The sequence below is a fragment of the Gorilla gorilla genome, chromosome 22, assembly GCF_029281585.2.
Source record: "Gorilla gorilla gorilla isolate KB3781 chromosome 22, NHGRI_mGorGor1-v2.1_pri, whole genome shotgun sequence".
Classification (NCBI taxonomy): Eukaryota; Metazoa; Chordata; class Mammalia; order Primates; family Hominidae; genus Gorilla; species Gorilla gorilla.
In genome coordinates, this window is record NC_073246.2 from 48319442 (window position 1) to 48345718 (window position 26277).

The 26277-nt window shown below is 53.3% G+C and overlaps 1 protein-coding gene across 14 annotated transcripts in view; it reads left to right on the plus strand.

Moving 5' to 3' along the window:
- PCNT (pericentrin) overlaps positions 1 to 26277 on the plus strand; it is a 122111-nt gene that overhangs the window by 83042 nt on the left and 12792 nt on the right. For 8 of the 14 annotated variants that reach the window (XM_055373800.2, XM_055373809.2, XM_055373810.2 and 5 more), the window contains 11 exons: positions 4735 to 5613; positions 6383 to 6538; positions 9447 to 10154; positions 11519 to 11621; positions 15407 to 15561; positions 19223 to 19363; positions 21049 to 21222; positions 21825 to 22020; positions 23380 to 23602; positions 23878 to 24028; positions 24864 to 25550. In XM_055373800.2, the coding sequence (XP_055229775.1) occupies positions 4735 to 5613; positions 6383 to 6538; positions 9447 to 10154; positions 11519 to 11621; positions 15407 to 15561; positions 19223 to 19363; positions 21049 to 21222; positions 21825 to 22020; positions 23380 to 23602; positions 23878 to 24028; positions 24864 to 25550 (3573 nt within the window). The remainder of the gene's footprint in view (positions 1 to 4734; positions 5614 to 6382; positions 6539 to 9446; positions 10155 to 11518; positions 11622 to 15406; positions 15562 to 19222; positions 19364 to 21048; positions 21223 to 21824; positions 22021 to 23379; positions 23603 to 23877; positions 24029 to 24863; positions 25551 to 26277) is intronic. The other 6 variants (XM_055373805.2, XM_055373808.2, XM_055373807.2 and 3 more) reach the window with 1 other exon arrangement.

The window sequence follows — 26277 nt, forward strand, 5'->3', positions numbered from 1 at the left end:
TATGTTAACCTTGCTGTTACCTTGCACAATTTATGTATATTAGTAGCGTTTTGTGGATTCCTGAAGGCTTTTTATGTATAAGATAACATCATCTTCAGATAAAGACAGTTTTATTTCTTTCCAATTTTTGTTATTTCCTTCTTTTATTACAATGTCTAGCACTCCCAGTACAAAGTTAAAACTGGCTAGGGCAGTCATCTTTGCCCAGCTCCTTGTCTTACAGGGAAGTGGTCAGTGTTTTGCCATTAAGTATATTAGCTTTAGGTTTTTCACAGGTGCCTTTTTATCAGATCAAGGAAGTTCCGTTATATTTCTAGTTTGCTTTTTCTGGATCTATTGAAATAGTGATGATATTTTTCTCTTTTATTCTACTAATAGGGTTAACTTTATCGAGTGATTTATTTCTTGGAGATTAAACTAACCTTGCGGTTCTAGGATAAACCATACCTGGTAGTGATGTACTGCCCTTTTAATATGTTACAGATATTACTGAATTTGATTTGCTAATATTTTGTTAATGGTTTTTGCATCTGTGTTCATGAGGGATGTTGGTCCATAATTGTCTTTTTTTTTGCAGTGTTTCCTAAGGCTTTGTATGAAGGTTATGTTAGTCTCATAAAATAGATTGGGAATTTTTTCACTTCCTCTCTTTTCTGAAAGAGTTTATTTAACATAGCTGGGATTTCTTCTTTGAATGTTTTCATAGCATCAACAATGAAGCCATTTGGAGTTTTATATCTAGAGAGATTGATGATAATTCATTTTCTTTAACAGACTGAGGTATTTGGATTTCTGTTTCATGTTGTGACAAGTTGTATTTTTCAAGGCACTTGTGCTTGTCATCAAAATTGTCAAATTTCTTTGCATAAAGAAGTTTATACTTTCTCCTTTTTTTATTTTTATTTTTTTTGAGATGGAGTCTTGCTCTGTCACCCAGGCTGGAGTGCAATGGCGCGATCTCGGCTCCCTGCAACCTCCGCCTCCCGGGTTCAAGTGAGTCTCCTGCCTCAGCCTCCCGAGTAGCTGGGACTACAGGCGCCTGCCACCACGCCCGGCTAATTATTTTTGTATTTTTAGTACAGACGGGGTTTCACCGTGTTAGCCAGAATGGTCTCCATCTCCTGACCTCGTGATCCGCCCGACTCGGCCTCCCAAAGTGCTGGGATTACAGGCGTGAGCCGCCACGCCCAGTCTATACTTTCTCATTTTGTAACTGTTCACCTTATTAACCATTTCCTTACTTGCCATTGAATATCTGCAGGTTCTCTGCTGATGGCCCTCCTTTTATTCCTGATATTAGTGAGTTCGTGTTTTCTCTTTTATTCTTGAGTCTCTCTAGCTAGTAGTTTATCCATGTTGTCAGTGTTTTCAAAGAATCAGCTTTTGGCTCTGATACTTTTCTGTCTTTATTTCTTTGATTTCTCCTCTTATTTTCATTATTGGCTTCCTTCTATTTACTTTGGGTTTATTTTCTCTTCTTTTTCTAGCTTTTTCAGATAGAACCTTAGGTCATTGATTGTAGATACTTATTTTTCAGTATAACAACTTAAGTGTTTTGTTTTTAGACTTCGTGCATAGTAAAATTAGTTTTTTTTTAGTATACAGTTTTATAAATTTTGAAAAAAGGATTTAGCCCTGTAATAATCACTACAGTCTCATCACTCAAAAAATTTTCTTTGTGCTGTTTCTTTGTGGCCACCCATCAGGCCTGCTGTCTTCCTGTCTGGAATTCTGTTTCGAGTCAGGTGTTGTAATGCACTGGAAATTGATGCATGCTGTCGCCTGTGTCTGTTCCTTTAGTTGCTGAGTAGTGTTGTCTGGATGGACCCAGTTTGTTGATCCATTCACCCATCGAGGGACATTTGGATAGTTTCTAGGTTTTGGCAGTGATGAATCGAGCCACCATAAACTTTCATGCACAGCTTTTTGGGAGAAAATAAATGTTCACTTCTTTCGGTTCAGTACTTAAACTGAATGCATGGCTGATTCATGTGTAAGTATATATTTAACCTTAAAAGAAACTGTCAAACTGTTTTCTATAGTTGCACTACCGTTTTACATTCCACCAGCAATAGATGAGTGTTCCGGGTAACCACGTTCTCATCAGCGTTTGGTAAGGTCAGTCTTTTTTTCTAGACATTCTGGTAGATATGTAGTGGTATATCCTAGTGTTTTGTATTTCCTTAATGACTAGTGATCTTGCGCATCTTTTTCTATGCTATTTGCCATCCATATTGTGGGGGAAATGTTTGCTTAAGTCTTTCAGAAAGTTTTTTTTTTTTTTTTTTTTTTTGAGACAGAGTCTCACTCTGTGGCCCAGGCTGCAGTGCAGCGGGAACGTGTCGGCTCACTGCAACCTCCACCTCCTGGGTTCAAGCAATTCTCCTGCCTCAACCTCCTGAGTAGGTGGGATTACAGGTGCTGCCACCACACCCGGCTAATTTTTTAATGTTTTTAGTAGAGACGGGGTTTCACCACGTTGACCAGGCTGGTCTCGAACTCCTGACCACTGGTGACCCACCTGCCTCGGCCTCCCAAAGTAGTGGGATTACAGGTATGAGCCACTGTGCCCCGCCTCAGAAAGTTTTAAAAAGTTGGATTGTTCGGTTTCTTATTGTTTTGGGAATTCTTTATATCTTTTGAACACTTTTTTTGGATACATGATTTGCAGGTATTTTCTCCCAATGTATGGCTGGTCTTTTCATTCTCTTAACGGTATGTTTTGCAGAGCAAAACTTTTTACTTTTTTTTTTTGACAGAGTCTCTCTCTGTTGCCCAGGCTGGAGTTCAGTGGCGCGATTTTGGCTTGCTGCAACCTCCGCCTCCCAGGCTCAAGCAGTCCTCCTGTCTCAGCCTCCTGAGTAGCTGGGATTACAGGCACCCGCCACTATGCCCAGCTAATTTTTGTATTTTTAGTAGAGGCGGGGTTTCTCCATGTTGGTCAGGCTGGTCTCGAACGCCTGACTCAGAAGATCCGCCTGCCTTGGCCTCCCAAAGTGTTGGGATTACAGGCGTGAGCCACTGTGCCCCACCAGATTATACTTTTGAAGTTCTGAGAGCTCTTTCCCTAGCCCAATTTTCCTGAGAAATTTCATAGTTTTACTTTGCATTCAGGTCTCCTTGAGTATGCTTGCATACGCTTTTTGCTTTTTATTTTTCTTTTTTGACACTCTCTTGCTCTGTCGCCCAGGCTGGAGTGCAGTGGCGCAATCTCGGCTTACCGCAACCTCTGCCTCCAGAGTTTAAGCGATTCTCCCACCTCAGCCTCCTGAGTAGCTGGGACTACAGATGCCCACGCCTGGCTAATTTTTGTATTTTTACTAGAGACCAGGTTGCACCGTGTCAGCCAGGCTGATCTCGAACTCCTGTGCTCAAGTGATCTACCTGCCTCAGCCTCCCAAAGTGCTGGGGTTACAGACGTGAGCCACCGCGCCCGGCCTCAGTGCACTGATTTTAGGTTTTGGTGTTTTACATTTAGAGCTACCTTCGTATGCTGGCTCCAGTATTTTAACATGATACATGCGTTGTGATTATGACCGTCTTTAGTGCACACCCTTTGATTCCAGTTTATTTAGTGCATTTAGGGAATGAGCAAAAGCTGCATATAATCAGAATTGTCCTTGAAATTCCTTCACCTGCCTGTAGAGTACAGAGACACAGGCCGGTGCCGCACACAGTAAGGCACGCGACGGGGAGCAGAATGTGCAGCGGGCATTCCTAGCCCGCAGCTGGGAGGCTGCTTTTGCTAAGTGCATGTTGTTGTTCATCGGTGGTAAATGCATAGGAAGGTGTTGTTGACAGCGTCCAAACCAAAGCCACAGGTTCATCCGGTTCCTTTGTTTTTTTTCTGTAGGCCAGATTTGCATTTGAGTCCAGAGTAATTGTGAGGTAGTTCCAGAGAAACCTGGAGTTGTTATGAAATCCTCAATTTTTTGGAAGAACATATTAGTCTATAACAAATTGTTTTAAAATTGTTAGAGCACAAATGGATTAGAATTTTTCTATTTTTTGTCATTACCAGGAATGTTATCTTAAGAGAATAGAGTTTGGAGCTATATTGACATACATCTCAATCCTAATTTTCCACTTACTGTTTTTGTGGGTTTAGAAAGATGTTTAATATCTCAGTTTCAATTTTCCTGTCTTTAAAGTGGAAACAATCGTATTTCCTTACATGGCTGAGGATTATGTTTCATGGCACAAGTAAACTCACTTTGATGCCTGGTGTCACCGAGTGGCAGTGGCAGAGACGCCTCATCACCAGCATCACCACGAGCAGTGTTGGGATAGAAGGGGAGCGTGCCCGGCTCACCGCTTTGTTGGTGCAGATTCTCTGCCTAGGTTTCTTACTTTCCTCCTGGAGTTAGAATGACACCTAAAATCTAATGCACCTTCAGGAAAATCAAACAAATCAAAGTTGTTTAAATATTAACAAAATAACATTTAAAGGATGGTGAAAGCGTCATTCTGTAGACGTCCTTGCATGGAAAATGACTGCATTAGAGCTTCGTCCCACGATCAGACGTGGAGCACAAGGTGTGCACCAGGGCCCAGTGGCAGCCAAGGTGGGTGTGGAGTGCGTCCGGCACCAGCAGTTTGCTTCTATGGCTGCTTTGTTTTTCACGCTATGGAGTCTTCACTCCAAGAATGCATTCAGGATGTAACGTGCCCTGAAGTAGGGACGTTCGGAAGTGGATACATTTAATTTGCCTCTGAAATGTGCTCTCTCTTCAGGTCATATATACTAGAAGTTCTGAGATTGAAGAACTGAAAGCCACTATTGAAAATCTGCAAGAGAACCAGAAACGATTACAAAAGGAGAAAGCAGAGGAAATTGAACAACTCCATGAAGTCATTGAGAAGCTGCAGCACGAGCTGTCCCTCATGGGGCCCGTGGTGCACGAAGTCAGCGACAGTCAGGCTGGCAGTCTGCAGAGCGAGCTGCTCTGCTCCCAGGCCGGGGTACCTCGTGGGCAGGCCCTGCAGGGAGAGCTTGAGGCTGCGCTGGAAGCCAAGGAGGCCCTGAGCCGGCTGCTGGCTGACCAGGAGCGTGGGCACAGCCAGGCCCTGGAGGCCCTGCAGCAGCGCCTCCAGGGCACAGAGGAGGCTGCGGAGCGGCAGCTGGCTGAGCTGGAGCGCAATGTAGCCCTCAGGGAGGCTGAGGTCGAAGACATGGCCTCCCGGATCCAGGAGTTCGAAGCGGCCCTGAAAGCAAAGGAAGCGATGATTGCCGAGAGAAATTTAGAAATTGACGCTCTGAACCAGCGGAAGGCGGCCCACTCTGCCGAGCTGGAGGCTGTCCTGTTGGCTTTGGCCCGCATCCGCCGCGCCCTGGAGCAGCAGCCCCTGGCAGCCGGGGCAGAGCCTCCCGAGCTGCAGCGGCTCCGAGCGCAGTGTGCCCGCCTCAGCCGCCAGCTGCAGGTGCTGCACCAGCGGTTCCTGAGGTGCCAGGTGGAGCTGGACAGGCGGCAGGCCCGCAGAGCCACAGTTCACACACGGGTGCCCGGGGCCCACCCACAGCCTCGCATGGATGGTGGCGCCAAGGCCCAGGTCACCGGCGACGTGGAGGCCTCCCATGATGCTGCTTTGGAGCCGGTTGTCCCTGACCCACAGGTAGGCTCCCCCCGCGGGCCATGGCAGGGTATTTTTTCTTACTCTCCTTTTCTCCTTTAATGTCAATGACTTCTCTCTGCGCTGGGCACTGGGGGCTGCAGTTGTCATGGTGGCTCATGACACAGCAGAGAAAGGGGGCCTGAAGCTCGGGCCATCCTGGGCCTGTTCTGGGTCAGTACGCAGTGAAACCGGGCTGAGGATTTCACTGTTTTGTACCATTTTAAGTTTATTGTTTTAAGCTTTTAAAAACAATTCTTTCTTTCACATGATAGGGACTGTCCAGTGAAACGGAGCTCACTGTGTGAGGAGGGTCCGCTTAAGCTGCTTCTCTGGTTTCTAATCAAATGGTTTGTCTGTCGATGAGCAGTGCCTGTGGGAGATGTGGCGAGCGAGCTCTTCTTTTGGAGCTGGAGGCCCTGTAGGGAGTCGTCTTTTAAGGCTTCCACTTGTATTTGAGCAGAACCTTGGGAACTTAGTGCCTACCACCCGCACACCAGCTGGGTCTTTGTAGAGTGGCTCCCACTCTCAGATGCCCCAGTCCACCTTGCTCTGTGGGGTTGTCCTGGGTCGGGGCAGCTTCCTGCTGCGTCCTCAGCCCCGTTCCCATGTGGCCTGCTGTGGACCAAGGTGCTCGGCTGTGGATGTCACTGCCACCTCCCTCTGGCATCCCTGCTGGCTGCCGTACTGGCTCCCAGCTCCAGGCCACCTGAGGGGCAGCCCCAGCAACAGCCTCCTGCATGCTCAGCTTTCCTCTGTCTTCTCTGTCAAGGGTGATCTGCAGCCCGTCCTGGTGACATTGAAGGACGCACCTCTCTGCAAGCAAGAAGGCGTAATGTCAGTGCTCACCATCTGCCAGAGGCAGCTGCAGTCGGAGCTGCTCTTGGTGAAAAATGAAATGCGCCTGAGTCTGGAGGACGGCAGCAAGGTGTGGGGAGGGGGGAAGGCGCGAGGCCCCCCCGGGAGAGGCTGGACACACGGCAGCAAGGTGTGGGGAGCGGGGAAGGCACGAGGCCCACCCGGGAGAGGCTGGACACACGGCAGCAAGGTGTGGGGAGCGGGGAAGGCGCGAGGCCCCCCCCGGGAGAGGCTGGACACACGGCAGCAAGGTGTGGGGAGTGGGGAAGGCACGAGGCGCCCCCCGGAGAGGCTAGACACGCGGCAGCAAGGTGTGGGGAGTGGGGAAGGCACGAGGCCCCCCCTGGAGAGGCTGGACATGCGGCAGCAAGGTGTGGGGAGGGGGAAGGCGTGAGGCCCCCCCGGGAGAGGCTGGGTGCAGAACATGTGGGTCTTGCCCTGGGCAGAGGCGGGTATTCTGCTGAGGTGAGGAGCACAGTCTGTGCCTGCAGTGACATGTTCTCTGAATCCTTTCTGTTCTGTAACGAGCTGTCCATAACTGTTGTGAAATTTCATACGTGCTTCATTTAAGCTACTCTGTAGAAACAATCAGTTGGGTTTTTTTCTTTTAATTGATACAAATGGATTTAACTGTGCTCGAGGGTTAGTCCTGGGTTGTCTTTTCATGGGAGGACCACATCGCCCCCATGGGCCTCACCTCAGCTCAGGACTTTGATGGCCAGCGTCTGTTTTACTTTGAAAGGCTTCAGATTTATTCTTGTAATCTGTTCACCTCACTCCATATTGTCACTTGAAAAAAAGCTGACACTTCTTTTCCCCGGGAAAGGAGGTTGCACCTTGACAATCTCAAATTGTAGCAGGGTGGAGATTTAGCGAGAAGAGCGGGTGCTGATGCTTCTCCCACCCAGTGCACCAGGGCCAGGTCCCCAGTGCCCCCTAGGAAACACCTGTGCAGGAGCTGCCCTCTCCTCAGGCCGCATCAGGTGCAGATGGCACCTTTATTTTTTTTCTCTTTTTTTTTTTTGAGACAGAGTCTTGCTCTGTCGCCCAGGCTGGAGTGCAGTGGCACGATCTCAGCTCACTGCAACCTCCGCCTCCCGAGTTCAAGTGATTCTCCAGCCTCAGCCTCCCGAGTAGCTGGAACTGCAGGCGTGTGCTACCATACCCAGCTGATTTTTGTATTTTTAGTAGAGACGGGGTTTCACCATGTTGGCCAGGCTGGTCTCGAACTCCTGACCTTAGGTGATCCGCCCTCCTCAGCCTCCCGAAGTGCTGGGATTACAGGCGTGAGCCACCACGCCCAGCCTTAGATGGCACCTTTTGATGCATTGTCTGCACCTCGCCTCCTCCAGTCCAAGGCCCAGCGCAGCCCCCCTGGACACACAGCCACCCACCCTCCTCCTCCTCCTCCTCCTGGACACACAGCCACCCACTCTCCTCCTCCTGGACACAGTCGCCCACCCTCCTCCTCCTCCTCCTCCTGGACACACAGCCGCCCACTCTCCTCTTCCTCCTCCTTCTTGACACACAACCACCCCTCCTGCTCCTCCTCCTCCTGGAGACACAGCTGCCCACCCTGCTCCTCCTCCTCCTCCTGGACACACAGCCGCCCACACTCCTCCTCCTGGACACACAGCCGCCCACCCTGCTCCTCCTGGACACACAGTCGCCCACCCTGCTCCTCCTGGACACACAGTCGCCCACCCTGCTCCTCCTGGACACACAGTCGCCCACCCTGCTCCTCCTCCTCCTGGACACACAGACACCTACCCTCCTCCTCCTGGACACACAGTCACCCACCCTGCTCTTCCTCCTCCCCCTCCTCCCTGCTGTTTGCTAAATGTGCCCCAACTACTCCTCCAGGCTCTGAAATCCAGAGGCTCTAACACCGGAAGTGCTGGGCAGGTGTTTTATGGTCTCTAGGGTGGCATGGAAGCATGCTTGGTGCTGAAGCCTGCTGAGACCTGGGCTCACCGGAGCCCCTCGCAGCCCTTGTGAGTGTCCCGCACGTCGTTGGGATGTTTCTTGCATGAGTGCAGGTGCCCCCTGTTCCTGGGTCCACACTGCGTGCACCTCATTGGCGTTTAAGAGCCTGAAAGATTCTGAATTCCGCAGAAATCAGGGAAGGACGGGCCCAGGCCCGCAGTTCTGAGGAGACCCATGAACCTGGTTCGTGTGCTTGTCATGTGTTCTCGGGAAATACATCCTGTGTGGAGAGCCCTTCACATCTCCTGCGGCAAACAGTCTTGGGGCCCTCATGACAGGAACGTTTCTTTGAATTCTTTTTTTTTTTTTTTTTTTTTGAGACAGAGTCTCGCTCTGTCGCCCAGGCTGGAGTGCAGTGGCGAGATCTTGAGATCTTGGCTCACTGCAACCTCCACCTCCTGGGTTCAAGTAATTCACTGCCTCAGCCTCCCGAGTAGCTGGGATTACAGGCACCCGCCACCATGCCTGGCTAATTTTTGTATTTTTAGTAGAGACAGGGTTTCACCGTTTTGGCCAGGCTGGTCTCAAACTCCTGACCTCGTGATCCACCTGCCTCAGCCTCCCAAAGTGCTAGGATTACAGTCGTGAGCCACTGCACCCGGCCCAATTTTTTGAATTCTTAAGAGAAAGCTCAGCCCTGCCTGCCAAATTTTTAGAAGTTACACACAAAGAAACTCCAAATTCATCACATAAACCACAATTTTGTGTTTTCAGTGCTCAGATATAGAACCTTCCCATCCTTTTTCCCTTGTATGAAGCTTGTGTCCTCAATCACCGCAGAAATAGGTTATGACAGTTGCCTTTTAAGCAAGGAGATGTAAGCCTTGGTTCTGTTTCTCATAGAATTAAATAAACTTGAAATGTGCAGGGCTCATTGTGGAATCACCCCTGAGTGCTCCGAAACTCCCTGAAATCCACTCATTAACACCGGACAGGTGCGACTCCTGGTGAGCCAGGTATTCCACCGTGCACTTGTTCTGTTTCACCTGCAGGGTAAAGAAAAAGTACTGGAAGATTGTCAGCTGCCGAAGGTCGATCTCGTAGCTCAGGTGAAACAACTTCAGGAAAAACTGAACCGTTTGCTGTATTCCATGACCTTCCAGAATGTGGATGCTGCCGACACCAAATCTCCGTGGCTCGTGGCCTCAGCACACCTGTTGGAGAGCAGCTGGAGTGATGATTCCTGTGACGGAGAAGAGCCTGACATATCACCCCCCGTAGACACGTGTGATGCCAATACAGCCACGGGGGGTGTAACTGATGTTATCAAAAATTGGGATTCTTTGATACCAGATGAAATGCCAGATTCTCCCATTCAAGAAAAATCAGAATGTCAGGACAGGTCTCTTTCTTCACCGACCAGCGTACTTGGCGGCTCCCGCCACCAGAGCCACACTGCAGAGGCTGGGCCCCGGAAGAGCCCGGTCGGGATGCTGGACCTGTCTTCCTGGAGCTCCCCTGAGGTCCTCAGGAAGGACTGGACCCTGGAGCCCCGGCCCAGCCTCCCCGTGACACCCCACTCAGGAGCCCTGAGCCTGTGCAGTGCCGACACATCCCTGGGGGACAGGGCGGACACCTCGCTGCCACAGACCCAGGGGCCGGGGCTGCTTTGTTCCCCAGGCGTGTCCGCAGCAGCGCTGGCACTGCAGTGGGCCGAGTCTCCGCCGGCTGACGACCACCATGTGCAGAGGATGGCTGTGGTAGGTGCCTGCTCTGCTCCCAGGCCCGCTGTTCTGTGGGAATGTGGCCTGCCCGGCGCCACGGCAGCTGCCATTGTTTGTTCACCTCCTGACAGCGCACACCTCTCAGTGCTGTGTGGGGCCAGCTCTGCAGGACTGGCATCATGGAAGCATTTAGATTATTTCAGTTGTTCAGGTATTTTTTAAATGCCTGAGATGCATTTGCCCGCCTCAGACGTACCCTGGGCATGCTTCTCCACTGATGCTGACTCCAACGGGCATAGCCCAGACACGTCTTCGTGTGTGATGGGCATAGGGTTCTTTGTCCAGAATGGTTTTTTAGGTTTAGTTTTAGGAATGCTTCCTTTTTTTTTTTTTTTGTGAGACGTAGTCTCGCTCTGTCGCCCAGGCTAGAGTGCAGTGACGCAATCTTGGCTCACTGCAGCCTCCGCCTCCCCAGGTTCAAGCAAACCTCCTGCCTCAGCCTCCCTAGTAGCTGGGACTACAGGCACACGCCACCACACCCGGCTAATTTTTGTAGTTTTAGTAGAGACGGGGTTTTACCTTATTGGTCAGGCTGGTCTCGAACTCCTGACCTCATGATCCACCCACCTCAGCCTCCCAAAGTGCTGGGCTTACAGGCGTGAGCCACCATGCTCAGCCAGAAATGCTTCATATTTTTAACAGGTTTCACATATGCTAATTAATTTTAATAATTTATGAGTTAGATCGTATTATTTCTAACATAATCATTTTGGGATTTTGTGTATCTTGAGTAAGATAAAATTAAAAATCAGGTATGGTTGGGCTCAAGCTTGTAGTCTCAGCACTTTGGGAGGCTGAGGCGGGAGGATTGCTTGAGCCCAGGAATTTGAGACCAGGCTGGGTAACACGGTGAGACCCTGTCTCTATAAAAAAAACACAAAAAATTAGCTGGAGGTGCTGGTGCCGTCCATGGTCCCTGCTCTTCAGGAGGCTGAGGCAGGAGGATCACTTGACCTCAGGAGGTTGAGGATGCAGTGAGCCGAGATCGAACCACTGCACTCCAGCCTGGGTGACAGAGTGAGACCCTCCCTCAAAAAATAATAATTTAGCAGATACATATTATCTGAAACATCCATATACTATCATTTCATGCAAAACAGTTTAAATCTGAAATATTTACTGTTGGCTACATTAAAATATTCCTAAAGAGCTGTGGGTGAATCTGATTAAATTGTTGGAAGCATTCGACCTGTGTGTTCACCAGTTTTGAGTTGTTTCATTTGGGGTCTATGTGGGAAGATAAATTCAGGCCTTTGAAAGTTTTCACCTGGCAAAGTCAGCGCTATGATGTAATTACTCATTATTTTATGACCATTTAAAAATCTCTCTTATCTGAACAGGAGAAAGATGTTGAAGATTTTATCACAACATCCTTTGATTCTCAAGAAACATTAAGTTCACCTCCTCCTGGATTAGAAGGAAAAGCTGATAGAAGTGAGAAAAGTGAGTTGGTTATCTTTCATTTTTAATTTTTTATTTCAGTGGTTTCCTAGCACAGAATAGTCAAAAGAATTCCTGCATCCTTTGCCTGGTTCTGCATCTGCCCCCCGCTGACCTCCACCCCGGCTCTGCGCTTTGTCGGGCGTGCACCTGGGGCCTCTTGACTCCTGCAAACACGCCTGTACCTTTCACAGAGCCAAGGTCGCTGGCCCGGGCCACGCTCCACCCTGGAATGTTCACCGTGATCCAAGGCTGGCGTCTCAGCTACAGCTACAGACCTTGCTCAGATTCACCGATTGTCCCAGTAGTGTCCTTTATGGAAAAGACACCCCAGCTCACAGGCTGTGTTCAGGTGTCTTTGGCAGGATGGAGACTGGGGCGGCGCATGCCATGTTTCCAGGCTCTGCTGCCTTGCCTGCCCACCCTGCCCTTCCCTCCCCTTGGGGTGGACGTCCCTCTCTCTGCTGTGGGTTTCGGGGCACCGGCCCTGGAGAGGAGCCGAGGGGCCGCTGACTGTGGCATGTCCTCGCGATGGTACGTTGGGGGCTGCGTCTGACCTCGTGGCCGGAGGTGTGTGGGCTTGACTTGGGCCTTTGTCTGTGATGGTGCCTGCCAGGTTTCCTCCACCTCCTTCTGTGGGAGATGCAGAGACTGAGTATTCTCTTCCCTCTCATGCTCACGCTCACTGGTCTCAGCCTCCCTTGGTTGCCCTGGCCTGGATCAGTTGTGGTGGCAGTTACCTGCCACACCGTACTTTTTTTAATTTCATAACTTTTTCTATAATTGTTGTCTTTTTACAAGTCAGTCACCTTTTGAGGTGCTCTAACTTTTTAAAAAATCTGTTGGATTTTTCAGCGATTTAGTGATTTTTGAGAACATGGTCACAATTTAATTAGAAATTTTAGTATTTGCAGAGTAGGGCCAGCAGCTTTTTAATTTTGTTTTTATTTATTTGATGAATAGCGAGCACGCAGGGTAACAGTTATGGGTGCTGAGAGGACCATTTCCTGAGCAGCCTGTGTCCCAGCTCCCCACTCAGGACTGCAGCTCCCTGGGGATGCCCACATTTAACTCTCAGAAATGTCTTCTCGTATTTGCTTTATTTTCAAACTATTTGCTGTTTAAAGTAGCATCTTCAGCCCTCCTAGCCCCTCGCCACACGCCCCTTGCTACATGAGGTGCAGTCTGCACGCCCTGTGCTGTCACAGCCAAGGTTTGCCCTTCAAGGACGCACCCCGTGTTCCAGCAGAGCCGCTGGGAGCGTGCATCCCCCTCGAGCCACTTTTGTTTTTCTTGGCTCAGTTTCTTCTGTGTGCTTCACTGCTGTCCTCGCACACGGTGTCCAGGTGAATGTCATCCCAGCCTTCCAAGCACAGCAGGTGCTTCCCCAACAACTCTCAGGGGCTCCCAGGTGGCCCCTTGCCCCTCTTCAATGGTCTCTTATTTACCCAGACAGGGTCTTGCTCTCTCACGCAGGCTGGAGTGCAGTGGCGTAGTCTCAACTCACTGCAGCCTCCACCTCCCGTGCTCAAGTCATCCTCCCACCTTAGCCTCCCAAAGTGCTGGGATTACAGGCATGAGCCACTGCGCCTGGCCAGCCCCCTCTTTTTTAATGAAATGTGTCCCCAGAAGCCTCTGTAGAAAAGGCGTCTGGCAGGTGCTTGTTTTTGAGAACTTCCTCATCTCCCTGGTGGTTGTCGCTTGGTTGGCTGGGTGCAGACACTTGGGTTGGAAGGTATCACGTGCCTGTCCACCGCCTCCGTGCCCGCGCCCTCCAGTGACGCACAACCTTTGAGGGGCCTGTGCGGTCAGGGTGTCCACCGCCTCCGTGCCCGCGCCCTCCAGTGACGCACGACCTTTGAGGGGCCTGCGCGGTCAGGGTGTCCACCGCCTCCGTGCCCGCGCCCTCCAGTGACGCGCGACCTTGGAGGGGCCTGCGCGGTCAGGGTGTCCACCGCCTCCGTGCCCGCGCCCTCCAGTGACGCGCGACCTTGGAGGGGCCTGCGCAGTCGGGGTGGAGGGTTTCCTCCTCGTTCGTCCTTCCTCCAATCACGTATCCTATGGTTTTCTCTCTTCTTTTTGTAATTCCTGTTATTCAACTATATCGGGCCTCCAAGATTGATTGTCAAATTTTCTTTCCTTATTTCTACTTCTTTTGTTTTTGTTCTCATTTCTAAGAGGTTTTCTTTAGAACTTTATTTGTCAACATTTGTGCTGAGTGTTCTGTTTCTGCGCTCATATTTTAAATTTCTCAGAACTCTTTCTCATCCTAACTGTTCCTCTCTCCTTTAGCTTTAGCTCCTTGGTTTGTTTCTTTTTTGGAGGGCGTTCTTGAGTTTATTTTGGGCACAGCCAGGTGAGAGGTCCCTGCACCTGGAGGAAGGTGTTGGGCCCCGAGGTGAAGCATAGTTTGTGCTGAAGGCACAGGGTCCAGTGGGACAATGGGGAATGTGGTCTTGGACTTGTGGAGCTCTGACCACCCGCTGGCGGCACCTGCTGGCTGTGATCTCCTGTGGATGGAGTGGGCACCCATGTCTCGGTGGCACTGGGTGACAGTGTCCGCAGCAGTCACATCCCAGAGTTACTGGTGCACGCTGTGGGAGCCGCAGCTCAGGGAGGTGCAACGTCCTTCACCCTCAGAGATTTCTCAGACACCTGAAGTAGATGATTTCCCCAAAGATTTCTTCGTCGTCATCTTTAGCTGAGATACACAGGGCAGAAGTAGGACTTGGCACCATTATTAGACACAAGATTTGCAGGCGGTGGGTGGCCTGAGGCATTTTGGGGGGTACAGGCAGCAACCCAGCACCCTGCACCCTTGCACTGCTCCTGAGGCCTTCGTGCTGCTCTCTCGGCACTTGCCGCCACTCACAAAAAGCAGTTTGTTGGTTCGTTTTGTGAATGACGTGCCCGTTATTTCTCTGAGGGGGTCATCGTCATCCTCTGATGTTGTACTCTGCCTGCATCGTTGGCCTCTGCTCCTCCCCAGTGTGCTCTCTGCTCAGCAGGCTGTGCCGGGGCATCATCCCCCGGGTGCCCAAGTGCTGCCGCCTCCGCTCCCCAGGGAGCTTTGTCCACACAGGGGCCCCGTCTCGCTGGAATCCTCATCCTCCTGTTTTGAAGGTCCAACACCCTTTTTCCAGGGCGCCTCCTCCTCGTCTGGGTCTCGTGTCCCTTACACGATCCTGCCTCAGTTTCCAAAGCGCCCCCCCTCCCTGTGGGCTGGCGCAGGTGCAGGTCTCCGGGATGGACCAGGGCCCTGTGCACTGGGAGGTTTTGAATTTTCCTCCTTGAGACCCCAATGCCCACCTGACACAGGAGCTGCACCGCAGGGACCCCATGGCAGGCACAGTCAGCGTTTCCTGAGCAGTCATTGGATGCCCGTCCGCTGCCTGCCTTATCTCCGTGGCTGGCGTGGAGGGTGCAGGCCCCGCACATCCCGCTGCTCTTGAGCTTGCCCAGGCCATCTGGGTTTTGTGGAGTCTTTGGGGGCCACGTCTGGAGAAGTGAGCAGAGGTCCCCTAAGACTGGCGCTGGAATCAGGGACTCAGGTGATGTACTCAACCTGTGAAGCTGCGTTTTCTTACTTGACGTGCGTCATTCTCACCAGGGTTATGTTTTCATGAAGCATTTTTGGGGCCCATCAGTGTTTTCTCCGTGAGCAGAATCACGGTGTGGTTGTCGCTGGGGGCTGCGGGCCGATCACCCCTGTCCTGCCTCTGCAGTGCGTCCCCTGCTGAACCCCCTGGAGAGCTGTGGGTGGGACCCTGACCCTGTGGTGTTTTTAGGTGACGGCTCAGGTTTTGGAGCAAGACTGAGCCCAGGGTCAGGAGGCCCTGAGGCTCGAACTGCTGGTCCTGTGACCCCTGCTCCCATCTCTGGAAGGTTTCAGCCGCTGCCAGAAGCCATGAAGGAGAAGGAAGTGCATCCAAAGCACGTGAAGGTATGGCTGGCAGGGGTGGCCCTCACAGCTTCACATGTGCATCCTCGGGGCATCCCCCAAGCCCTGTGTCCTGCCTTGCCGGGGAGAGCCTGGGAGGGCCAGCTTTTCCTGGGTGCCCCTGAGCACCTGCATTTTAATGACTCACGGGAGGCAGCCCCACAGTGGCCCCGGAAGCCGCCCGCCCAGCCCTGCACTGGCCCCTTAGGTGGCCGCCTCCCATCTGGGCAGGGAGGGTCCTGTGAGCCCGTGGGCAGGTGGTGTTGCCCCGAGTTGCAGAGCCGGCCTGTGCCTCTCTCCCGCCTGTGCCTCCCTCCTGCCTGTGCCCTGTAGAGAAGCCGAGGCACCAGACGCCGCAGTGCTCTAGGACTGAGCCGAGTTCTCTTCAGACGATGGGAGAGAAGCCATTCAGCCTCCTTGGAGTCAACTTTGAAGGCAGAATTTTGTGGAACTTTTCATAGGTTTTCTTTTCTCTCCCAGTTTAGCAGATCATTTTGTGACAAAACCATTGGCAAAAACTTGGCTAAACAAGTGAGTGATAGAATGATGCCACTACAGGAGCTTAGTCAAGTGGTAAACATATTCCCAAACAAAACAGTCTTCACATCAGTGAAACCTCTTCTGAGACTGCGCAGTAAGTCCTCACTGAGCATTGCCCCGAGGTTCCTGGAAACTGACCTTGTAGGAAGGACACTCCTGTGCTGCTGGCCGCAGCTCCCGTTGTCTCAGCGGGCCCTAAGGGTGCCTTTGTTACATGCGTTTCAAAGTCGCGGTTTCCAAAACCCATCCATGACGTTAAGTGAGGACTTACTGCATTCAGAATAAAACTTGTTTTACTTTATTTGGCTGGGCACGGTGGCTCATGCCTATGATCCCAGCACTTTGGGAGGCTGAGACAGGAGGATCGTTGGAGCCCAGGAGTTCAAGACCAGCCTGGGCAACATAGTAAGACCCCTCTCTGTCAGAACTGAGTCAATTAAACCTCTTTTTTTCATTAAAATAAAAAAACTTATTTTACTTTCTTAAACATGGAAATTGGAGATACTTTTTTTTAAATCAGTTTATTTCTTCTTTGCATTTCTTTTTTTTTTTTTTTTTTTTTTTTTGGTGAGACTGTCTCACTCTGTCACCCAGCAGTGCAGTCACAGCTCACTGCAACCTCTGCCTTCTGGGCTCAAACGATCCTCCCACCTCAGCCTCCCAAGTAGCTTGGATTACAGGCGTGAGCCACCACACCCAGCTAATTTTTGTATTTTCTGTAGAGATGGAGTGTTGCCATGTTACCCAGGCTGGTCTTGAGCTCCTTGAGCTCAAGTAATCTGCCCACCTCAGCCTCCCAAGGTGCTGGGATTACAGTGTGAGCCACAGCACCTGGCCTCAAATTTTTATACAATATAGAACGTCAAGGAGATGTTTCGGTTAGTGTTTCCTATGGAAAACAACCTAATATTAGAATTCATGATTTTTAAGGAATAAATTTGATTAATGTTAACTCTTCATACTTAGGTTTCATAATTTAAAAAGAAAAGCACAAAAGGCAGGAAAGGCCTCCTGTAGCCCTTGAGGCAGCAGCTGCGAAGCAGAGGAGGAGGGGGAGGGGAGGAGGAAGAGAAGGGGGAGGGAGAGGGGAGGAGGAAGAGAAGGGGGAGGGGGATGAGGAGGGGGAAGGGAGGAGGGGGAGGGGAGAGGGGAGGAGGAGGAAGAGGAGGAACTGCTGTCCAGGGAGCACCTCCAGCTTTGAAAGGTCCCAAGTCCAGTTGAAAATCACAAGGAGTTTTCCTCACGGATGTCTCAGACTGTTTCAAACTCAGGGTTTTCCTTTATTGTCTTAATTTCTGGCCTGTGTTTTAGAGTGTGGAGCCCTGGGGTTGTGCCCACACTGATGCGGCAGTGGGGATCTGAGTGGAGCTGGGTGCTTGCCCCGCTTGGAGGTGGCTCCAGGCGCGTGGGGGACACCCACTGCTCAGATGCAGCCACAGACGCTAAGAGTGTGGTCGACGCTCTAATAGCCCCTGTGGTCCCTACGCTGAGGAGGCTGAGGGGTCCTGAGCACGGGTGGGGCCCCGGCCACTCTTGGCCACCTCCGGCCGTGCCTGGAATTGAGCCATGAGTGGGCAGGGTAGGTGCTGGAGCTTAGGAAATGAGGACTCCCCTGCCTCCGCCGCCACCACCACCACCACTGCTGACAGGCAGAGCCGCCTGGTCCTGAGTGTGGAGATGGCAGAACCTTCTCAGCCCTGGTGATTGTGTCTGTGGGACCCCCCAGGCTGCCTCACAGGCCATGTTCTAAGGTGCCCACTGGGCTCTGCACCACTTCCCGGCCTCACGGGAACCCAGCTGCAAGGGCCCCGTGTCACCTGGTGGGAAGCTGTGGCCCAGGGCCTCTGCATCTCTTCTTTGTAAGAGATGTTTTTTAAAATGCATTTTCTCCTCCATATAGAATCTAGAAAAGCATATTAAAAAGAAGGAAATGGCCTGTCCTCTGCAGCTGGAAGGGAGGGGCCAAGCAGCTTCAGGGCCTGCCCACCGCCCTGCTCCCCTGGCCCTGCTCCCACTGCGCTCCCCCCAACCCTGCTCCCCCAGCCACGGCCTTGCTCCCCCCATCTCCGCTCCTCCCTGCACCACCCCGCTCCCCTCAACCACACCCTGCTCTGCCGCAGACCTCAGTTCGCATCCATCCTGTGCCACATACGTTATGTTTAAAGTAAAAGTGTTTTCAGTTGTTAGAGATGAACATAGTACGCAATTTGGTTTTACACTTTAGTGTTAATATTTGACTTTTTTTGGCATATCATTAAAATTACAGGAAAGCCTATTTTCAGTCAGTCACACCCGTCGTAGGCTTCATCATTGCCTCATTTTGCATTTCCCTCGTTTTGGACTTTATTAGATTATTTTTCTCTTCAGGTTTTTATGCAGACGTGTCCTGTGCTTGGGTGTGTGCTCATGTGGTGGTGACCGCGCGGAGCCTCTGGGCTCTGGGCTCTAGGCTGGTCGTGACACCAGCTTCTCCATAGGGCCGTCTGCTTACCCCTCAGCCTCTCTGGCGAGACAGTCAAGCGTGTGTCCGGACACCAGCTGCTGCGTACTCGGTCGTATAAAGCAGCCGCCTCGTGTTCACAGACCTGTGGGCAGGGCCTGCTGGGGATGGTTTTCTCTGCTCCCCGTGCCCAGCACAGGCAGCTTCACCCCACGCTGGTGGTTGGCACTGGTCTCAGCCAGACCACGCACAGAGGCCTCCTGGGTGGCCATCTCATAGCGTCCCAGGTGGGCAGGGAGTGTGTGATATGTTTGTGATCTCTCTGTGGACATTGGCCTAAAGCCGTGCCCTGAGCTTTGTCCAGGCTTAGACGGGGGACGGTGTCCCCCTCAGGGAGCAGGTGGAGTGGAGGAAGTGGCGGGGCCATCTTTGGAGTGGCTTATAGAGAAATTCACTCCAAGCCTGGCTTCCGTGTTGTCTCTCTGAAGGTCGGGAGAGGTGGGTCTGAAAACCTTGTAGCTTGAGAGGTGGGTGCTGCCTGTACGAAGCCGAGGTGGTGCCCTCCCTCTCCACAGCTGCCCGCCCTTCACAGAGTCCTGGCGGCAGTTCGGGGCCGCAGGTGGTATAGAGCGTGGCTGTGTGGGGTGGCAGGCAACTCCCTTCTGACGTGCTTTCCCACCACAGGCTTTACTGCAGATGGTGCGTGACGAGAGCCACCAGATCCTGGCGCTGTCAGAAGGCCTTGCACCCCCGAGCGGCGAGCCACACCCACCCCGGAAGGAAGACGAGATACAGGACAGCTCGCTCCATGGGGAAAAGACGCAGGTTTATTTTGCCCTTCACACACTTCTTTTCCAAAGGATTTAAGGAGCTTGCGGTAACGGCCGCGTCCTTAGGGCCACGTGGAGACTAGGATTTCTTTCTTTTTTTTTTTTTTTTTTTTTGAGACAGAGTCTCGCTGTCTCTCCCAGGCTGGAGTGCAGTGGCACAATCTCGGCTCACTGCAACCTCCACCACCCTGGGTCAAGCAGTTCTCTGCCTCAGCCTCCTGAGTAGCTGGGATTACAGGTGCATGCCACCATGCCCAGCTAATTTTTGTATTTTTAGTAGAGACAGGCTTTCACCATCTTAGCTAGGCTGGTCTTGAACTCCTGACCTTGTGATCCACCCACCTCAGCCTCCCAAAGTGCTGGGATTACAGGCGTGAGCCACCGTGCCTGGCCTAGGATTTTTTTTAGCACGGCCAAAAAGACTGAGGTCCAAGAACCCTGGGGAGGCCTGCCCATCTCCCACAGCCAGCGCAGGCTCTCGGGGCAGGTTCCCTGCGGGACGTGGAGGTGTGTGGGGAGCAGAAGGGCTCAGGGCTTTCAGTCCTGTGCCCTGTGTGAGCCTGCGGGGAGGCTGGGAGTGGTCCCTCCTGGCCATGTGGTCCTGCGGACTCGGCCCATTCCAGCACTTGTCCCCCAGGGCCTCTCCTCCTGCCACTCGGGTGACTTGCCCTCCAGCCTCATTCCTCCCCTTGGGTCTCTCCTACCTCCCTCTCCACACCCCACGCCCCAGCAACTGGACCTCAGGGCCTCACCTCTGTGCTGTCGACCCCGCACCCCACTTTTCCCCAAGTCCTCCCCATCTCCCTTCCTGTCTGCTTCCATCACCAGGGCCTGTGGAGCTTGTGGAGTGGACGCCAACTCCCATCACGCTCCCTCCCATCTCCATGCCCACCCTGTCCTGCCCCTGCGCCTGCCTCTGACTGGGATCAAAGCTTTGTGAGGGAGGGAAGGGCTTTGTCCCTGTGCCTGGAATGCACAGGGTGTGCTGGTGCCATGGAGAGCCAGTGGGAGGGTCAGCCCCACCCGCCTCCACTCGCCCCTCCAGCAGGCCCTGGTTGTGTGCGAGCGGCAGCCTGGCTGGCATTCAGGAGGCTCATCGGTGCTGCACGCCGCCCCTGGGGACCAGCGGGTAGCCCCTTGCAGCCTTAGGTCCTCTCCAGGCCCTGGGCCTCGAAGGTGCAGCAGCAGGAAAAGAGGGAAGGAGCTTTGCTGACATTTTCCTGACCTTACTTTATCGTCTTTTTCAGTCTCTTCTGTGCTCATGATGGCAGCCTTTGCTTCTCGTGCCTTGAATGGCCCTGGGCAGTGTGTGTCTTCTCTTCTGTCAGGGTCATTTCTGTTTGAACGGCTGTCAGTCTGCTCAGCTGCCGTAACAGAACACCCCAGACCAGGGGGCTTAAACAGCAGACATTGATTTCACCTGTTGTGGCATCAGGGTGCCCACAGGGTTGGATTCTGGTGTAGGCGCCCTTCCTGGTTTGCAGACAGCGTCTCCATGCTGTGTCCTCACATGGAGACAGCGAGTGAGCTCTGGTGTCTCTTCTTCTTCTTATGAGGCCTCATTTACCCTGAATCACCTCCCGCAGGCCCCATCTCCAAACGCAGTCACACTGCGAACTTTAGGGCACAAGGATGCAGGTGCATTTGTGAGGACGCCACGTTTCTTCCTTCTTCCTTTAGGAAGTGCCCACCGCGTGCCCCGATTGGAGAGGGGACCTTCTGCAGGTTGTGCAAGAGGCCTTTGAAAAAGAGCAGGAGATGCCGGGGGTTGAGCTGCAGCCCCGACTCAGTGGCTCAGATCTGGGGGGTCACAGCTCTCTGCTCAAAAGGCTGGAGGAGATCATCCGTGAGCAGGTGAGTGTCAGCTCTGCCACCAGGCCTCAGTTTGCCCCAGGGGTCCGGCCCTGGCAGAGAGGGTGACACAGACTGTTTTGTGTGTGAATTTCGGTTTGTGTGTTTCTCTCGACCGCTGGAATGTGGCTGTGACTTACCCAGGCGTTCACGCTCAGTCCATGCAGGATGCTGCACTTTTCCACCTGCAGCTGTAACAGGACAGGTGTGCTCGAGATGTACCCTCAGGCCTCACTCTTTTCTGAGATAGATAGGTGGCTAAAGAAACGTTCTCCATTCCAGGTAGCCCCTCCTGGGTTGAGAGGTGCTCTGTGTGCAGGGCTGGGTGGCGTTGGTGCCATGGGGACACTAGAAATCCTTTTCCTGCCAGCATACACGAGGAAACCTAGTGTTGAGAGTAACTGGCTTGCAGGCCTCACGCAGGGTAGCGCAGCCCAGCCCTGACGCCTGCAGGCCACAGAGCTGAGGCCCAGCATCTGCTGTGCACCCATCCCAGACTCAGCAGGCTTGTCCCGGCGGAGCGGGTTTTGAGGGCGGGCAGCAGGGAAGGCCGGGGCATGGGGTGGCTGCCCAATGCTCAGGCTGCTTTTCCCATTGTGCCCCAGGGAGACCTGCAGGAAAAGTTCCTGGAGCATCTTCGCCTGCCGGACCGGAGCAGCCTGCTGTCCGAGATCCAGGCTCTGCGTGCCCAGCTGCGCATGACGCACCTGCAGAACCAGGAGAAGCTGCAGCACTTGCGCACGGCGCTGACAAGCGCAGAGGCGCGTGGGAGCCAGCAGGAGCACCAGCTGCGCAGGCAGGGTGGGTGTCACTGTCTACACTGCCTGGGGCCCGGCCTCTGCACCTGCCCACCCGACACTCACCTGTGTGGCCTTGGGAGCAGAGGATGGTGACAGGGCATCATCTAGTCAAGCCCCTGAGTGTTGCCATATGGTTGTCAGCTGATAGGACTGAGCAGAAAGGACCCTGGAGACAGGCAGCGCTGGGTGGGGCTGGCACGGAGGCCTCACTCTTGGGCCTGATGTGGGCAAGAGGGGCCTGGGTTGGGCTCTGAGTGCTGGCAGATTCTTGGGAGCTCATGCTAGAGTTCAGGAATGTCTCGTAGGTTTCTACATTTAATTTAGCTTCTTCGGGAGTTTTTATGTAGATGCTCAGGTCATCTGTGGGTAAGTAACGATTTTTTGTTTCTTGCCCATGTTCTCTCGCGTGCTGTGCCATCAGCTGTGTGGGCAGATGCCGTTCCCTGCTCTTAGTTTTGGGGGCAGGAGCTGGTCTCGTACCGTGGCATGTGGGGCCAGGCGCCCTTGGTCAGCTTGGGGAAGTGCCCTCTGTTCCTAGTTTTGGGTTCCGTCAAGGGGAGCGGCCTTGCAGTTCAGCCCACGGCCCTTGTCCCGGCGCCCGTGCCCTTCGTGCTCCTGGGGCTGGGGTCCCGTGCCCTTCGTGCTCCTGGGGCTGGGGGCCCATGCCCTTTGTGCTCCTGGGGCTGGGGGCCGGCACCGTGCGAGCGCTCGTGAGGGGCCTGGGGGGGCCGGTGCCGTGCACATGCTCGTGAGGGGCATGGGGGGGGCCGGCGCTGTGCACGTGCTCGTGAGGGGCATGGGGGGGCCGGCACCATGCGATCGCTCGTGAGGGGCATGGGGGTGGTGGGCCGGTGCTGTCCGAGTACTCCTGAGGGGCACTGGTCTGTTTTCTGTTGTGCCTTTTTGGTCTTGGTGCTGGGTAGCGCCAGCCCCACGGGGTGCGGGAAGTATTTGGGAAGTAGCCTCTCCGCCCTCCGTTGTCTAGAATTGGGGTTATTTCTTCCTTAAGTTTTGGGAGAATTTTCCAGTAAAGCCACCTGGGCCTGGAGTTGCCTCTGTTGGAGGCAGTTTAGGGTGTGAGTGGGGGTGGGGTGGCATTTTTAGGATGGCTCCAGGGCTATATCACTCCTGGACTCTGTGTGCTCCCGGCCAGGCGGGTAGGCCCTGGAAGGAAATGGGCCCAGAGGGCAGAATTGAGCATCCTGGTTCCACCCGCAATGAAAGCTTCTAGTCCACAGAACCTCCTTTCTTCCTGAAGCACATACACCTCACGCCCCCACGAGTCTGTCTCTAACCTGGTGTCACTTGTGCAGCACGAGGAGCTCATGGGGGCCTGTTACTGTTCTTTTGTCTTTCTCAGTTGAACTGCTGGCTTATAAAGTAGAGCAGGAGAAGTGCATTGCCGGTGACTTGCAGAAGACGCTGAGTGAAGAGCAAGAGAAAGCGAATGGCGTGCAGAAGCTCCTGGCGGCGGAGCAGACTGTGGTGCGAGATTTGAAGTCCGACCTCTGTGAGAGCAGGCAGAAGAGCGAACAGCTGTCCCGGTCCCTCTGCGAGGTGCAGCAGGAGGTCCTCCAGCTGAGGTGCGCCTGATCCACCTTCCCGGGACACTGGCGGGAGTCTCCCCGTTGTGCCATGGTTTTCTTGGTGATGAAAGGAAACAGAACCTCTGGTGGGCCGCAGTTGGGCAGCCCCCGGGGCACCGCGCCCTGCTGTCCCTGGGTTGATAATCCTGTGGTGGGGGGTGAAGCACACACGTGGGACCTGGCAGGGCTCTGCCTCCCCTCCTGGAGCTCCCAGCCCCCGGGAACACACTCTGGCCCACATGGTCAGATTGTTCTGTGATGTCTCCATGCAGATCCATGCTGAGCAGTAAGGAGAACGAGCTGAAGGCTGCACTTCGGGAGCTGGAGAGTGAGCAGGGGAAGGGGCGTGCCCTGCAGAGCCAGCTGGAGGAGGAGCAGCTGCGGCACCTGCAGAGGGAGGGCCAGAGTGCCAAGGCCCTGGAGGTAACAGGGTGTCAGGGCAAGGCAGCCGGCATGGGCTGTGTGCACTGGAAGCCTGAAGCCATGCTCCTCTTTCATCCTCCTTTTCCTGTTCTTCATGGCAGTGCACCCAGTTGACAGCAGTGTGACGTAGCAGGATAGGGCTGTGTTTGCAGGTAAAATTGCACCTTGGTGTAGTGGTAGCCACCACAGGCGAACAGTGCGATGACCCGTGGTGGCACGATACCCCTGCTCAGAGCCCCGCCCCCCGTCCCTGAGCACTTGCTGTGGAGATGGACACAGCCTCCTCGCTGGCATCCAGACAGAGCACAGCCTCAGAGGTCTGTGCACAAGGCAGGCTGGTGGTGGGGCCTCTGCTTTGCATGGCGGAGGCCCAGCAGGCCTGCTGTGGCTTCTGAGCAAGTCTGTGCCAGTTCCATGGGTTATGGCTTTCAACAGCATGGAAATGGTGGTTCCTAGCAAGCTGGGTGTGTATCTCTGAGCCTCTGGTGGAGTGATTTTCTGAAGAGGGGGCAGGAGCCTCTGGTGGAGTGATTTTCTGGAGAGGGGGCGGGCAGGGGACATCTCTGAATCATTTTCTGGAGAGGGACAGACAGGGAACATCTCTGAACTCAGGACTCAGCACCATTTCCGAAAAAAGTATGTCATCTCCGCAGTCTGGGTTTTTTGTTACTTGATGAACTAACAGAAAAATGTTGTCCCTACATATGGCTAATAGGGTGCATTTCAAAAGGTAGAATTGCTGGGCTAAAGTATATAAACAAATGTGGACGGGAAAACCACGTAGACACTTTTCCTCTTGATTCAGTGTCTCCCATCGTATGTGTTTGCTGTCTAGGAGCTGCGGGCGTCTTTGGAGACACAGCGTGCTCAGAGCAGTCGACTCTGCGTGGCACTGAAACACGAGCAGACGGCCAAGGACAACCTGCAGAAGGAGCTGCGCATCGAGCACTCACGCTGCGAGGCCTTGCTGGCTCAGGAGCGGAGTCAGCTCTCTGAGCTCCAGAGGGACCTTGCGGCTGAGAAGAGCCGCACCCTGGAGCTGTCAGAGGCCTTGCGGCACGAGCGGCTCCTGACCGAGCAGCTGAGCCAGAGGACACAGGAGGCTTGCGTGCACCAGGACACACAGGCCCATCACGCTCTGCTGCGGAAGCTGAAGGAGGAGAAGTCCCGGGTGGTGGACTTGCAAGCGATGCTTGAAAAGGTGCAGCAGCAAGCCCTGCATTCTCAGCAGCAGCTTGAGGCTGAGGCTCAGAAGCACTGTGAGGCGCTCAGGAGAGAGAAGGAGGTAAGTGCCACACTGAAGTCGACGGTGGAAGCCCTGCACACCCAAAAACGAGAGCTGAGATGCTCTCTGGAGAGAGAGAGGGAGAAACCAGCATGGTTGCAGGCAGAATTAGAGCAGTCACACCCACGGTTGAAAGAGCAAGAAGGACGCAAGGCTGCGAGGAGGAGCGCGGAGGCCAGGCAGAGCCCAGCGGCTGCGGAGCAGTGGAGGAAGTGGCAGAGAGACAAGGAGAAGCTGGTGAGAGCCGCCTGCCGGCGGAGCGTCCACACCTAAAAACGATAAGCAATTGGAGTTAGGATGGTTCACGTGGGGGACGCGAGATTTGTGTCTGGCCCTCTGACCTGGTCTGCTCTGGCCTGTGTGCCCTGACACTGGCACCACACTGCTGTTACTGTAGCTTTCTAGAAAGTACTGAAATCAGGAAGTGTGAGTTCTCCAACTTCGTTCTTCCTCTTCAAGATAGTTTCAGCTCTGTGGGGCTTCTTGCTATTCCGCAGGAATTTGAGGATTGGTGTTTGTATTTCTGCAGAACCTGCCACTGGGATTTTCTTAGGGATGGCATTAAATGTGCTGATTGCTCTGGGTAGTATTGACATCTGGACAGTGTGAGGTCTTTTGATCCCCGATTACAGAATGTGTCTCTTCATTTAATTAGGATTTTTTTGAGATAGGGTCTGGCTCTGTCACCCAGGCTGGAGTGCAGTGATGTGATCTCAGCTCACTGCAGTCACCGCCTCCTGGGTTCAAGCAATTCTTCTGCCTCAGCCTCCCGTGTAGCTGGGACTGCAGGCACATGCCACCACGCCTGGCTAATTTTTGGATTAGTAGAGACAGGGTTTTCCATGTTGGCCAGGCTGGTCTCAAACTCCTGACCTCAGGTGATCCTCCCGCCTCGCCCTCTCAGACTGCTGGGATTACAGGCGTCAGCCACCACACTCGGCTGTTTACTTAGGCCTTCTTTAGT